The sequence below is a fragment of the Peromyscus maniculatus genome, chromosome 1 (genome assembly GCF_049852395.1).
Source record: "Peromyscus maniculatus bairdii isolate BWxNUB_F1_BW_parent chromosome 1, HU_Pman_BW_mat_3.1, whole genome shotgun sequence".
NCBI classification, from domain to species: Eukaryota; Metazoa; Chordata; class Mammalia; order Rodentia; family Cricetidae; genus Peromyscus; species Peromyscus maniculatus.
Window position 1 is genome coordinate 211,712,045 of NC_134852.1, and position 14,070 is coordinate 211,726,114.

At 46.1% G+C, this 14,070-nt stretch overlaps 1 protein-coding gene across 6 annotated transcripts in view; it reads right to left on the reverse strand.

Moving 5' to 3' along the window:
• The window catches only part of Gfra1 (GDNF family receptor alpha 1), a 222,045-nt gene that overhangs the window by 34,561 nt on the left and 173,414 nt on the right, over positions 1-14,070 (reverse strand). For all 6 annotated transcript variants that reach the window (XM_076563392.1, XM_042266306.2, XM_042266315.2 and 3 more), the window contains one exon: positions 801-910. In XM_076563392.1, coding sequence (XP_076419507.1) covers positions 801-910 — 110 coding nt within the window. The remainder of the gene's footprint in view (positions 1-800; positions 911-14,070) is intronic.

The following is a 14,070-nucleotide window of genomic DNA, read 5'->3' on the forward strand; positions in this document are numbered from 1 at the left end:
GAGATGCCACCGAGCCAGGGCTGTATGACAGCAGTGATTTCTCTCGCCTTTCACATTCTTCAATGTTCCTTCTCAAATGCCAACTGTGATGGAGTCCTGACAGAGAAGCTTCGGCTATCCCTGGTACATGGGGACAGCTGCCTGTCTTCCTGCCAGCTCTGTTCACCCCAGATGTAAGTCTGCCTCTTTCTGGACTTTTCCCCCATACACAGGGGTCTTGTTTAATTTCACTATTCTCTTCAATACTGAGAATATGGCTCTCCTAGTGCCACAGGCCTCCCAAACTAAAAAATACTGTTTCTACTTTCAAATGGTTAGTTACAGAAAAAAAAATTAGCCTTAAAAAATCCCCTGCACATCGGAGTCAAGTGACCAAGAACAATAATGGCAGGAAGCTCCACGGTATTGGGAAACTCACTTCCAAAGGGCCATTTCTTGGAAACAGCTTTTATGACTTCCAAGCTCCTGCTCTCCAAAGTTCCCCTATTTAATTAACTGTGTTTATGTTAATTAATTGCTTTCTTCTTCCAACGGCCATGTTCTGTGTGGCCCTGTTCCCCTGCTTCTGTTCTAGGTGGCCAGTTCCCCAATGGAGATGCTTCCCTTCCTTTAGAATCTGTGGCCTTCCTGCTCCACAATTACCCCAATTCTCCTTTCTCCTGCATCCATTCCCTCCCTCCCTCCTTCCCTTTTTCCTTTCTCCAACTTATCTTCAAAGGTGTCTCTTGTGCAGACATCACTTGCTACAGTAGACAGGTCTGTAATCCAGAGTAGCCCCCTGCCCCTTCCCCTGGTCTTACCAATCAGTCCTGAGTAGGCCAGGAGGCAGTCTGCATAGTTCTCCTTGAGACAGTTGCTAACAGACCTTGACTCTGGCTGGCAGTTGGTAAAAAAATCTGCAAGGCGAGATCTGCAACAGAAAGCAGCGTTGGTACACTGAAAACACTCCAGGCCTCTGAACTGAAAGAAGGGGTGTGGGGAGATGCTGGTAATAGACTCAGAGTATGGCTGGTCAGAGGGTTGAACTCTCATGCTTCACAGCACAGGAGGCCACTGTGGTTGCTGACACTTAATTGTGACTTCAAAACCGTTAGTAGAGAGGATTCTGGATTTCACACTACAATGACATGATACATTTCTGGGGTAATGAACATGCCAATTAGCCAAATCATTACACATGCATATGCACATGTATTGAAATGTCACCTCCATAGCCCATAAATATGTATGATATATTATGTGTCTATGACAAATACAATATATATGTGAAGAGAGAAAAAAACAGTCTTTGGCCAGACATAACAGTAGTTCCTTTGTCAATATGCCTCTTTATGCTTGCTTGCTCTCTCCCTCACCCTGCCCCCCCCACAGAGCGAGAGCGCGCGCGCGAGAGAGAACACAAAGATATGGGTGTATCCTTCCTTTATTCAACCTTCCACCTGCCCCGCCCCAAGCCTTCGTCTACCTGTGTGTGTCTGCTTGTTTGGACAGAAGTCTTCAGGGTCTATAACTGCAGAAATCTAGAGGCTTTGAAGTTTCCATTCAATATTTATTTCTGACTAGACTTATTTGCATCTTTAGGAAATATGCTTCTCCACACGCTCACCGGAGATCCACAGTGGGAAAATATTTACTTTATACAGAAACATGTTCCTGGCATCACAATTGGATCCTACAGCCCATCTGCTCCCATAATTTCTAGAGCCTTGAAAAATGCATATCTTTGTCTCTTGAGTCTTTTCTCATCCCCCAACCCAGGTACAGTGATGTCCCTAGTCCCATGCCAGTAACGAGCTGGTTTTTCTGGGAGTAAAGGGAAAGTCAAGAGGGGTGGGCGAGGCTCTCTGTGGGCACAGCCGGCCTGTAGCTGGCCTTGTCTGCAGGGTCCCTTAGCCAAGACGTGGCTGTCAGCATTCCCAGAGCTCTGCAGAGGTAAGCACGATTCATCAGGAAGCCCTGAGTGGTGGTAGAGTTGCAGAGACACAGAAGTGAAGGAATCCATGGGATCACTGTTCCGGGGAGGGACAGGGCTTGTTTTTGCCATGGGGCTGTTTTAGGATCTTCAGGAGATATTGTTGGGGAAACCCTGAATAAGAAGTGGCCTCCTGTGAGGTCATCTAGGCAGACAGCAGTCCTGTTTCTATAGGAGAACACAATGACCGTGGAGATGTAAATTATCCAGCAATGTGCCTCTCATTCTGTTGGCTGTTGACATGCCCAGCGCTGATTCTACCTTTCCACAAGAGAAACTATAATTTGTTTAGCTTGATCTAGCATTCCAGCAAGCCCAAGTTTCCTGCACCGGGCTGAGCAGGACTACAGGAGTTAGAAGTTTTGTAGAGGCCCAATTTCTTCTAGGTTTTGGGGGAGGTGGTATGGTTTGTCTTATGTTTGAAATAAGATCTTGCTATGTAGTCAAGGCTGTCCTCAAACTTGTAATCCACCTGCTTCAGCCTCCCAAGTACTAGGATCATAGGCATGAGCTACTATGCCTGGATCTTTCCTACCGTTTCAACTAGAGACCGCATCCAAAGGCCTTGCCAGTGCTCACAGCTCACAGTACTGTGCAGGGGCTCTGTGTCCTGGGTGGTGGGCTCATCGCAAGGGGTCTCAGGACAGCTGTTGGTATCTGCTTCATCTTTTCTACACAGCACCAATACTCCCTGGAAAGCCTCTCAGCACATGTCTGGAGCAGGGCTGCAGGGTAAGCTAAGTGCTCTGCATACCACCCTCCCCCACTAGGTGAGACTCTGAATGGGTGAACACCTGGACCACAAACACAGCCAAGGCCTTGCTGGCACCCTCGACCTTGTACTAAACAACATGGAATGGCATAAAACTGCTGGCTATTTCTATAGTCTGGCTGAAGTTATTTCTTCTCTGCAGGAAATCTCTAAAGATACCTCAGGCTTACTCAACTGGATCAGATGGCATTCAGCTTGAATGGAGTGTTAATTTCAGAAAAAAAAAAAAAAAAGAATTCCTGGCCATGAAATTAATGCTCTAATGGCCCTGGGTTTCTAACTCAGCAAAGCCCAACTCCAGCTCAGACAGCTCCTCACAGAACCTGGATGACAGCAGTGGCCGAACCTGGAGACCCCTCCTGCCCCCTCACTCTTGGATGGGACTCTGGTCTCTAGAGCATACTGTTAACTAAAGACACCGTGATGGGGATTACAGTCCTTCTGTACAGGCTAACACCACTCATTCTGCTTAACAACCCAAGAATTGACTCACAATTGGACCCCAGAATGATTGGCTAATTGAATCAGTATGTTGCAGAAAGCATAAGCCTGATGGGGAGAATCAAACAAAATATACAGCTCTAAGCAGAACCCCATGGCTGCATTTTGAGAGGTATGAGGATCCGAGCTCTAACGCTGGTGAGGCTGTATGAGCTGTGAGCAGGGATCGGGAATGGAAGGAAGCAGCTGCATGGTTAACATGGAAGAAGCCAGTGTTCGGAGGAAATCAACAAGCCTCTGCTTGACCCGGGATCATCCAGCAAGCAGGATACGCACCAAGACGCAGAGGGAGGGACCACAGGGCCACTGTACTGGCAGGATGATTGGGGCTCTTTTCTCAGCTCATTACACTCTTCCATTTTTTTTTTGTGATATATATTTTTTATTTTACAATACCATTCAGTTCTACATATCAGCCATGGGTTCCCCTATTCTCCCCCCTCCCACTCCCTCCCCTTACCCCCAGCCCACCCTCCATTCCCACCTCCTCCAGGACAAGTCCTCCCCCGAGGACTGTGATCAACTTGGTAGACTCAGTCCAGGGAGGTACACTCTTCCATTTTTGGGAGTGCTTTTAACTTTAAATATTCCATGTCTGACCTAGAGAACTTGATTTTTCCTCCATATTTTCTCCTATAGCCAGGATTTTCACCTAACCTATACTGTAATTTTCCTCTGACACTTGAATAAAATTTAATAAATTGTCCTTGAGCCTCCTTCTGAGTCTGTTTTTAAATTCTTTTATTAATGAGACCAAGAACCCCAAAAGGGAACCTCTGTGTCCCCGGCCAAGAATATCAGAATCCAGGTGAGTACGTGGGCACTGTTACAGCACCCACATTTCTAGGGTCTATCAGATCTGCTCCACACTTATTCACAGTTGGAGATGACAGGACTTCCATTATGCAGGAGGGAAAACTGATAGAAGAATTCCAAACAGGAGTGCACTGGAGTCAGCTTGTTATGGACAGGTGGGCCACTGTGAGGAACTGTGGCAGCTCCTTGACATTAGAGTAATAGCTTGAAAGACTGTGACGAGTATTTCTACCATGGTAACCAGCCAGGGCTTTACAGCAGGTTGTTCTTGAACAATAAATGAACCCCATGTTGAAGAAACTTGGTGATGCAGTTGGTCCTGTGGGAAAGACTGGGCTGTATCTTGGCTGTCTGATCCTGGTCCTCTGGTCCAGGCTTTTATTCCTATTTTTCTGGTGCCAAATAAAGCATTGTGGTACCAGTTAAAGTTCAACTTTCAGTCTTTTCTAAATAAAGACAGGAATGATTCCTTTACAACATCTCTCCCCATCACAGGCCTCTAAGATACCTTCTAGCATTGACTGCCAAGGGTCACATGCACTGGCCAAGCCAAGCTGGAGCTCAGTGACTGATGTTGTGTCAGTGTTTCCAACAGGACAATGAGAAAGACCTTGTCTTTAACTAACTTCCTGCCCAAGAGGCCATAAGAAACATATGAAGGAGTTATGATAATACCTTGTCTAATTCTGTTTGTTTTGTTCATTTGTGACAGGGTCTTATGTAGTCCAGCCTGGCCTCAAACTAGATAGGCAGCTAAGAATGACCTTCAATTCCCAATCCTCCTGCCTCCATTTCTTAAGTGCTGGGAGAACAGGCTTTTCCATCACAGTCAGCAAGTCCTTGAAAAAGTTAAGAAAGGCTGCTAAGAAAACCAAAACCAAAGACAAATGAAGAATTTAATATACAGTTTTACAAATGACCTAGTTTTTTTCCTGACAATTCTAATGAGGCAGATATTTTGTTGTTTTAAGTTTTAACTTTATCTTTTTATTTCTAATGTTTTAATTAGCACACAAGGTAACAGGTTTCCCTGTGGTATTTGATAACACTTAGTTTGGGTTAATTCCCTTCACACTCAATGCCTTTCTGCTGCCTCCCTGCCCTACCTCCCACCTCATACCCTAATCCTAATTTTATACTTAAATAAGTCTTCAAGAGTAAAAGAGGGAAGAGCAGAACCTGGATTTTAAAACCACACACCAGCTCCCTTGCAAATGCTTCCAACCCATATCTGCAATGGCTTCAGAGATATCATGCTGTAGGGCCCAAGACAAAAGAAAGGGCACATTTGTCAGGCCAAAGTGAAGAACCGTGTGGCAGGCAGAAGGCAGCATCATATCATCATGTTTTGATTGTAATTCCATGGTAACAGTTACGAAGGAATTGCTTGTTCTGGGTGCCGGTCTATGTGTTCAACATACAGTCACACACTCTCATGACAACAAATAGGTAGCATGGACCCCATGATGTCAAGGAGGAAACCGCAGCAGAGAGGTGGTCAGTGTGGACCCTTCCAGGTTATAGAACCCCATGGCTGGGTTTGGGGGATGACCACATTACATCCAGCTCCAGCAAGGACCCTCAACCACTACACTTAGCATACATACACCTTGCCAGGAGCACTGCTAACCATTTCAGATAGAATGGTAAGGCTTCCAGATGTAGGTGAGACTAGAAAAGAATTGATGAACTGAGTTTTGTCCTAAAGGCATGGGATCTCCTGAAGGACTTTAAACTGATAGGTAACGTGAGCTGTATGTGTGTCATGAACTCTTCCTTGGCTCTATCAGCTGATCAACAAAGAATTACTTAGGACCAATGCACACCCACGCTGCTGGGGCAGTAATGGGGCACGCAAAATGTATCAAAATGGTGGAAGTCAAGCTGCAGGGGGGGTGGCAGGCTACAGAAAGGATCAGTGTGGATAATTCATCAGAAAATGGCATTGTGGTGGGAAAGATAGAGTGTGGGTTTGCAGCTGTGGCTCTTCCAAGTACACGGTGTCTTGAGAAGTCAACTTTCGGTAGGTGGTTAGATCACTGGCTCTTGTATCAGCCCAGCAAACACGCACCACCTGAACACCTACTGTATGCACAGCTTCGGCAGCCCTGGGGTAGCGTGCATATACACACCTCTACCTGCTGACTACGAGTTATGAATCATGCTGTAATTGGTTTCAGTGGCTTCCCTGCCTGGACTGCTGTGATCTAAACAAGGAAGCATAAATGTCCAGTATGGGATTAACAAAGAAACTCTACAGTTGGATTTCTTATGGAGACATGAAATCTCCATGACTACAGCAATGATGAGCTCTGATTGTTTTTCTCTGAGAAAATGAAAAGGAAATGAATAGGCACTAATGTAGAAATGCATCGCCCTCAGTCACACAAAATCCCCCACCCTTAAAGAAGAAAGGGCTGGTAAATGCCACGAGGCCCTCAGGAGATCTGAAAAACAGTGGTTGATGTAGAAAATAACACATTAAAGGGGGCATGCTGCTAACTGGAAATAGAAAAATGATTATAATGATAACGTCTTGAAGCATCTTAAACAGCAGATGGTCTTTGGACAGTGGGAAGGGGGATCATTTACCTACTTTTTCTGTAACTTTCAGAAAAATGTGTTGTAAGAATAGGCAAACATGTTTCACAGTAAGGCTGGTCTAACTCCTACATCACCATGAACTTCAAACTGCTTTCTGGGATACACCCCATGGGTGAGAGCCATGTGGTCCGTGGTGCTGAGCCTGGGTGAAGAACGGTGATCCTGAGTGGCACCACAGGAAAAGGAAAGCTGGACACTTACTAACCACAGCTGCTGGGTATGCTGCTTAACACCTTAGCTCTGCGGTTTCCTTCTGGAAATCTCAGAAATGCAGCCTGTGAGACACAAGCCTGCCTCAAACAAATGAATGACAACAACAAAACTATTTTTTGTTTTTCCCATGTTATTGCTGTTGTTATCCACATCCCATTCTGCCACTAACCATGATTTTAGTGTCAAGATGCCTGGTTGCCTTTGAGAGCATGGAACAGGACTTCTCTAAAGGACCATTCATCCAACTCACAAGGCAACAGAGGCCAGGGCACCAGCTCAGGGTCCCAGGGCAGGTGGCCACAGGTGGCAAACTTTGGAGAAGGAATTCTCACACGTCTGTAACGGCTGTGCAGGGAAGAGGTACAGACGCTGCTTGATTTTCCTTTCCCTGGGGCCTTGAAGTCATTTAGCATAGACTTGCTCTCCGTCCTCACGTTTGCCTGCCTTAAGAGGTAGTGGTGGGCACTTACGTATCATGAAGAAATATGTGGAGGTGGGGCATGCATGAGGATCTACATAAGAGAAGTTGACTCTATCCATGAATTATACTCTCCTTTGGCTCTTTGGAGCCCACCAGGATCCATACAGTCCCGAAGGACTTGATTCCCCAACAAAAATCTTGAATTTGGTAGAATGCTTGTCTAGCGCACTTGGGAGTCCTGGCTTTGATCCCCAGTATAAAACTAGCTGCAGTGTTACAAGGCCATCATCCCAGCACTTGGGAGGTAGAGGCAGGAGGATCAGGAGTTTAAGGCCATCCTCAGCTTCATAGTGAGTTTGAGGCCAGCCTGGGCTACATGAGAACCTGGGAAGAGTAGGGAGGGGAAGATTAGAAATTTTCTGGAAATCTCCTTTAAACATTAGGACTTCTGTTCACATCACTAGGCTGCTGGAAGTTTTCTCAGTGAGTTTGCAGATAGAAGGCTCTCTGTTTGGTGAACATCTCTCTACTCCACATTCCCTCTCTGATCCCTTAGCTGGTGACTCGGTTTCTTTCTTCACTTTGGAAGACAGGGTCAATGCCATGTAAGCCACTTTACAAGGCTGGCAATTGACACAGAGTTCTTCACAACGTCTGCTGCTCCATTCAGCTTTGTTCTCATTCCTTCATCCTTTTCCTCTAGTTCCCAAACTCAATGTGAAATGTTTGCCATAAAAAACATCCATTGAGCCCAAGTGGAGAAACATACCTTCCCTCCAGGGGCCTCCTGTCACATGTGCAGAACAGGCCACATCTGTGAAGCCAGTGACATCAACTCTGACCAAAACAAAACTGAGAAGGATCTTAGAATGTTCCTTACAGCCCCTCAGTCATGAGAACTTACAGGATGAAGACGTTTTAAATAAAGCTACTTTATGGGAGAGATGCAGAGAGAAAGACATTTTTCAATGATGAAGTACCAGTAAGTTCGCTGCGACTTCTAATATCTCATGCAGAATCACAACATCTTGAACAAGTTTCTAATATTCGCCCAGGGAGGACAACGCAGGAGTATGAGGATGGTCACTGTCTGACACCGTGACACAAAGCAGATTCTTCTGCTTTCTGTTTTTAGAAAATTACCTTAGCCCTTGTGCTCCAGCAGCCGACTGTGGTGCACATCTGGAAAGGATCTTTCAGGAAATCCGAGCCTGCATTAAATACGTTCTGCAGGAGGTGGTGTTTTCTGTCACTGTGCCTCCTCCTCACTGACTTCCTGGAGTGCAGGCTATGGAACAGAGCTGTAGGTCTGAGTCTGAATCTACCTTCTGTCTACTAGAGAGCCTGAGAGCCGAGCACGCAGCATAACCTCTCTGCGGCAAAGGTCCGGCGCTGCAAATGCTCAAGCTTCCTATATCTTGTTTATTAGCATCTACCTTAAGTTGTCACTGATAGTGAGATTATTAAACCTTGAACTGGTTCACTGGAGGTAACTCAAAGTGACCATGTGCTGATGGCTAAATCCCACAGCCTTTGAGACAGTCATGTGCTTTGCTTCCTGAATCTGGCAGGCCTCTGTGGCTAAGTAGTTCTCAAGCCCTGTTTCCTCAAATCTCTGCTCCTCTGTTCTGGTATTTTGGAAGCTCCAAGACATTGTTTAGAACCATGGGGATATCCTGATCATTCCTATCCCCTTAGCTTCCTTGCCAAGGTCCTTAGAAGGTCCCAAGGGCAAAGGTTCAGCACATGGATCATAGGCTTCCCTCACCATACTCCATGCCTAACCTACAGTGTTTTCCACTCAGCCTAGCCTGAGGAAAGCGTTCAGACGCCAACGTGGGCACCTTGCAGTTTCCCCCATGCCTTCTGCAGTCCGAAGAAGACTTCCAGGTTCAGACAAGGCAGGATGCAGAGATGGTGTACTCTTCTCCTTTCAGATCACATCACACTGCAGTGGCCCCCTGAGGGTAATCCAGTCAGCATCCAATCAATCTGGCCTTCCTCCTGAAGCCACCTTGCATGAACACTGACAGCCATCAGTCAGCACACACCAGGTGGCTGACATGGCTGGACAGCTACTCTCACACTGGCAATTCTGCAAAGTAAGTTATGGGTGTTGGCAAGCTACTCCATCCCAACCAGGAAGCGGCTTTCAGAAGCCTCTGGTCTGGTGTCCCAGAGCTGCCCTTCAGCAGGGGCTCCCTCCCCAACTACCTACAGCCCATCCTTCCCAATGCACAAACTGATAGCTGCAATGTAAACAAACCGTAGACAATAGCAGGCACACAGAAAGACCACAAGCAGCTCCGTGCTGCATCTCCAAGTCAAATAAAGCTGTTTGGATTACCCATGCCAAACCACGTCTATTAGCGCAGAAAATCTAGCTCTGCAGTGCTTGTTTTTAAAGGGAAGAAATTGAAGGAGTTGAGAAATTGGAGGCTTTCTGGCTGATGAGACAATCATAACGCTCTCAGCCACCCAACAGTTGTCTGCTGGGATAACCACAGGTGACAAATATGTTAAAACTCTTTAGAGTAAGTCTTAGCTCATAAGCCCTTGATATTTCTGCAGGGAAAATTAATAAATCAGTTTTGTGACAATTTGGCCACAGGGAGAAATAGAAATCTAGATGTTCAACCAATCTTTCACTAGTAAAGCTACACTGTAAGGCTCCCGACCAACATGGTGTAAATTTACATCACGTAGAATTCAGCAGGTCCGTGTCTTCCGGGGGGAATTTCAGAAGTGGCCTCACATTTGTCCTGGAACTCAAATCAACTGCTCAGGGACTCTGGACAGCAAAGGTCGCCCAATGTGGCTTTATTTAATTATTTATGCTAGTCTTGCCTCAGAAACAAGTTTGAGATACATTCTGGTGTAGCTGCCATACAACAGAGTCAAGGTAAGTATTAGTGAGGGGGCTGAGAGCCACAGACAGACAAGAGTACACAATGCACACGTCCCTGCTGAATGGGCAAGAACTACACATCTGAAGCTGAGCTTTCTAGCATCCCTGGGGAACAAAGTCAGTGACTAACACAATCCATGATACCTATAGAATTAAACAAGATAGGTATGTGTGAGAAAAGCACACATGAAAGCATGCCTAAGACTGTGGGCCGCCATTTTGATTCCTAAAGTTGTCTACCTTACATGGTAAAAGGGAGTTTGCTGATGGCACCAAGGCAGTCACAAGGATCCTTACGAGTGGAAGTGGGCAGCAGGTAAGGAAGCCAGGTGTGGTCCTGTGTGCTGGCAACCCCAGAATTCATGAAGCCAAAGCAGAAAGGTCACAAATTCAAGGCCAGCCTGGGCTACACACTGAGATCTTATTAAAGAGTGGGCCTGCCGGGCGGTGGTGGCGCACGCCTTTAATCCCAGCACTTGGGAGGCAGAGCCAGGAGGATCTCTGTGAGTTCGAGGCCAGCCTAGGCTACCAAGTGAGTGCCAGGAGAGGCGCAAAGCTACACAGAGAAACCCTGTCTCGAAAAAACCAAAAAAAAAAAAAAAAAAAAAAAAAACCAAAAAAAAAAAAAAAAGAGCGGGCCTGAGGGGAAGATCAAAGAGGGGGAGAAGACGATGACAATGTTGATGGAATGACTAACAGACAGACTGACAGACAACAGACGGACCTGTGAGCCAAGACATCAAGAAATGAGTGCAAGACATGGGCACGCAGAAAGAAGTTCACGCAGCAAGTGTCCCAACCACAGCCCAGTGCAGCCACGGCGAACTGCTGACCTGCAGACGCGTGAGTGGATGCATTCCATGTTTAAAGCCACCAGGTAGTGTAACACGTTAAACAAACACCCCTGAACAACATTAACAGTAGGAGTTTTGAATATCAAATTTGCTCATGTACTAGAAATTATATTTAAATTCAGCTACTTACTAACCACAACACTTCAGGCAAGTACCCTAATTTCTCTGCAGTTTATTCATTTGGGGTGAATGACAGCAAATCCATCAGCTATAACTGGGGAGGAGGGGTCAGGCAATCTGACAACCTGCACCTGTTCACAGCTGCTCCTGGTTCCTAGGTAAAGGAGAAAACTCATGAGCACCAGTGTCTGTAGCCCTGCTCTGGACCAGCTCAGAGACGCCATACTGGCCTTGGGATCCCTATGAAATGCTAGGGTTTAGATGACCAGCCTGATACTTCTAGAATTTATCTGCTAATAACTTGATGTATAACTCCTCTCCAGGCTACACAGTCTGTGTGTTCAAAGTCTTCAAGCACTCAGTAAGGTCATGACAGACAACAGGCTCATTCCTGCCATGGAACCCAAAGGCCTTTCTCTAGTAAGTCTTCATCATCTTCAAGGACATCAGAGCGTCCTACAGGCCAACAAGCCCACAATCTAGAAACATGCAGGCAGTGCAGTTCTGCGTAGAGCTCCTGCACACAGAGCACTACCGATCTGAAGACTAGATCACCAAGCCTGTATTCTTTAAGGGGAGCTGACTACTCTCAGGAGGATGTATAGAGGCCAGAAACTTAACATCATGACGTTTACAGTCAAAAGGTCTGCCTGAACTCGAATTAGCTTTGGGAACACCAAGTAAATTCTAGAAATTATCCCAAATGCTGCTTTCTTCAACTGAGCCTTGGTTTTTGGAGGCTTTTCCCAGAAGATGAAAAATTAAAAATCACACACTCTTAATTTTCATAATTTGCAAGCCCTTCCTTCTTGCTGTGACTCTCAAAGGTAGTGCTAACTTCCTCCATGCAGCCTAGGCCCCAAGCTCTGCCCCCATGGGCTGTTGATTCATTTGCACCAAGTGAATCAGAGGAGCCAAGGAAGAAGTGGAGAGAAATGGATGCCCGAGTGGCTAACGACCTACACTCCTACGAACAAACCTTAAACAGAAACATGAAAATAAGGCCCCCTATTAATCTTTAATGGGCTTGCAGGCTTCCTAAGGAAAATTATATTCAACTGTAAATATACACTAGGCCATTTTTCTTTTAGGCAAGTTGTTTTAGAGTCAACAGACTTTGAGCTTAGCAAATAGCTGCTCTCTAATATCTTTCTTCCACGACAGGGCACAGAGAATATCACAATTGTGCAGGAGGTAGGCACTCATGGGGGTGTGCATCAAGAGAATGAATCACTCCTGCTAACAGAAGATAGCTCCCCCTTCCCGGAAATCCTTAGCTCTTGCTCTTAGCAATTCCTTCTCCTTAATGTCTCTTGTAGCAGCTCCCTACCCCATCCCATATCACTATCTGCATTTTATATAAGGCTCTCCCAACTGCATATAAAACATTTCCCTCTTTTCTTCTCAAGGACAAAGGAGCAGAGTCCCACGGTTTATAGAAGCTGTTTTCTAGAAATGGGTCCCTTAACTTCTTTGCCTCGCTTGCCGTGGTTCATACAGGGAGCAGGAAACTCCAGGAAGCCCTCTTCCCAAGCCTTCTCTGTCTCTGAGCCTCCAGCAGGAAGCCCGTTTTGGCCTCGATGCTCACAACCTCCCCATCACTTTCAGCTGCAGACCTCCACGTTTAGAACAGTCTTGTCAACACCATGAGAAAAAGCAGGTACTTAGTAAATACTTGAATGTGTGAGCAAATAAATCTAAGTTCCAAAGACTAGGGCTCTGATTGCTTGTTAATCAACTCTTATCATGCATGGCTTGGGGTTGTACCTTCAGTCACATCATGGGCGCAGATGCAGAGAAGCCATCACAAGCCCAGTGTGCTGTGGGATGGTCTGTATGTCAAATTGCTCTGATTGGTCAATAAATAAAATACTGATTGGCCAGTGGCCAGGCAGGAAGTAGGTGGGACAAGGAGAGAGAATTCTGGGAAGCGGAAGGCTGAGGAGAGAGACACTGCCAGCCACCACCATGACAAGCTGCATGTGAAGACACCGGTAAGCCACAAGCCACGTGGCAAGGTATAGATTTATGGAAATGGATTAATTTAAGATATAAGAACAGTTAGCAAGAAGCCTGCCACGGCCATACAGTCTGTAAGCAATATAAGTCTCTGTGTTTACTTGGTTAGATCTGAGCGGCTGTGGGACTGGAGGGTGACAAAGATTTGTCCTGACTGTGGGCAAGGCAGGAAAACTCTAGCTATACCAGTGTTCTAGACTGTACTTACAATAACTGTGTTTACTTAGAACCTGTCATCACACCTGATGGTGTAGGGGCACAAATCATCCAATATACAACAATCTCCTCATCCAGGTTAATCTTCATCCACAGTTGGGTACACTGGGTCCCAGCAAGATCCATGATCAGCCCAGTCATGGACCTGGTTAGAGCTGGAACCAGATTTGGAGAAGAAACCCACATACTCCTAGTGCAAACTCACCTCACAGACTTCATGCTCTGTCATTTCAGCTCTTGAACTTCTGCCCCCATCTTGAAGTGAATTTCACATATATGGAGCTTGATCTGACTTAAATGTCTATCAGTAATTTTACTGGGACCAATCAAGTGTAACGACAGAACTAGTGAGCACCATCTAACAGTGCTTATCGTTGAAAAACATAAAAATACAGTATTTGTTGTTACTGTTCAGTAAGGCTCAACCACAACCTGGTGGCGCCGCTATGTGGAGAAGTCATCTGGACTGGGCCCCATCTCTCTGAGCAGTCCTCTCCCAGGCTGTGGTCATCTCTAGGGGTCATCGTAGATGTCAACCAGTATAGCATTCCAAAGCCAGCACTGCTCTCGGTCATAGAGATCCCCAGACCACGTCGGCCTTCCCTCACTCAGGGACCACTCCCAGGGTATCGACAGGAGGCACTGAGTGGGGGC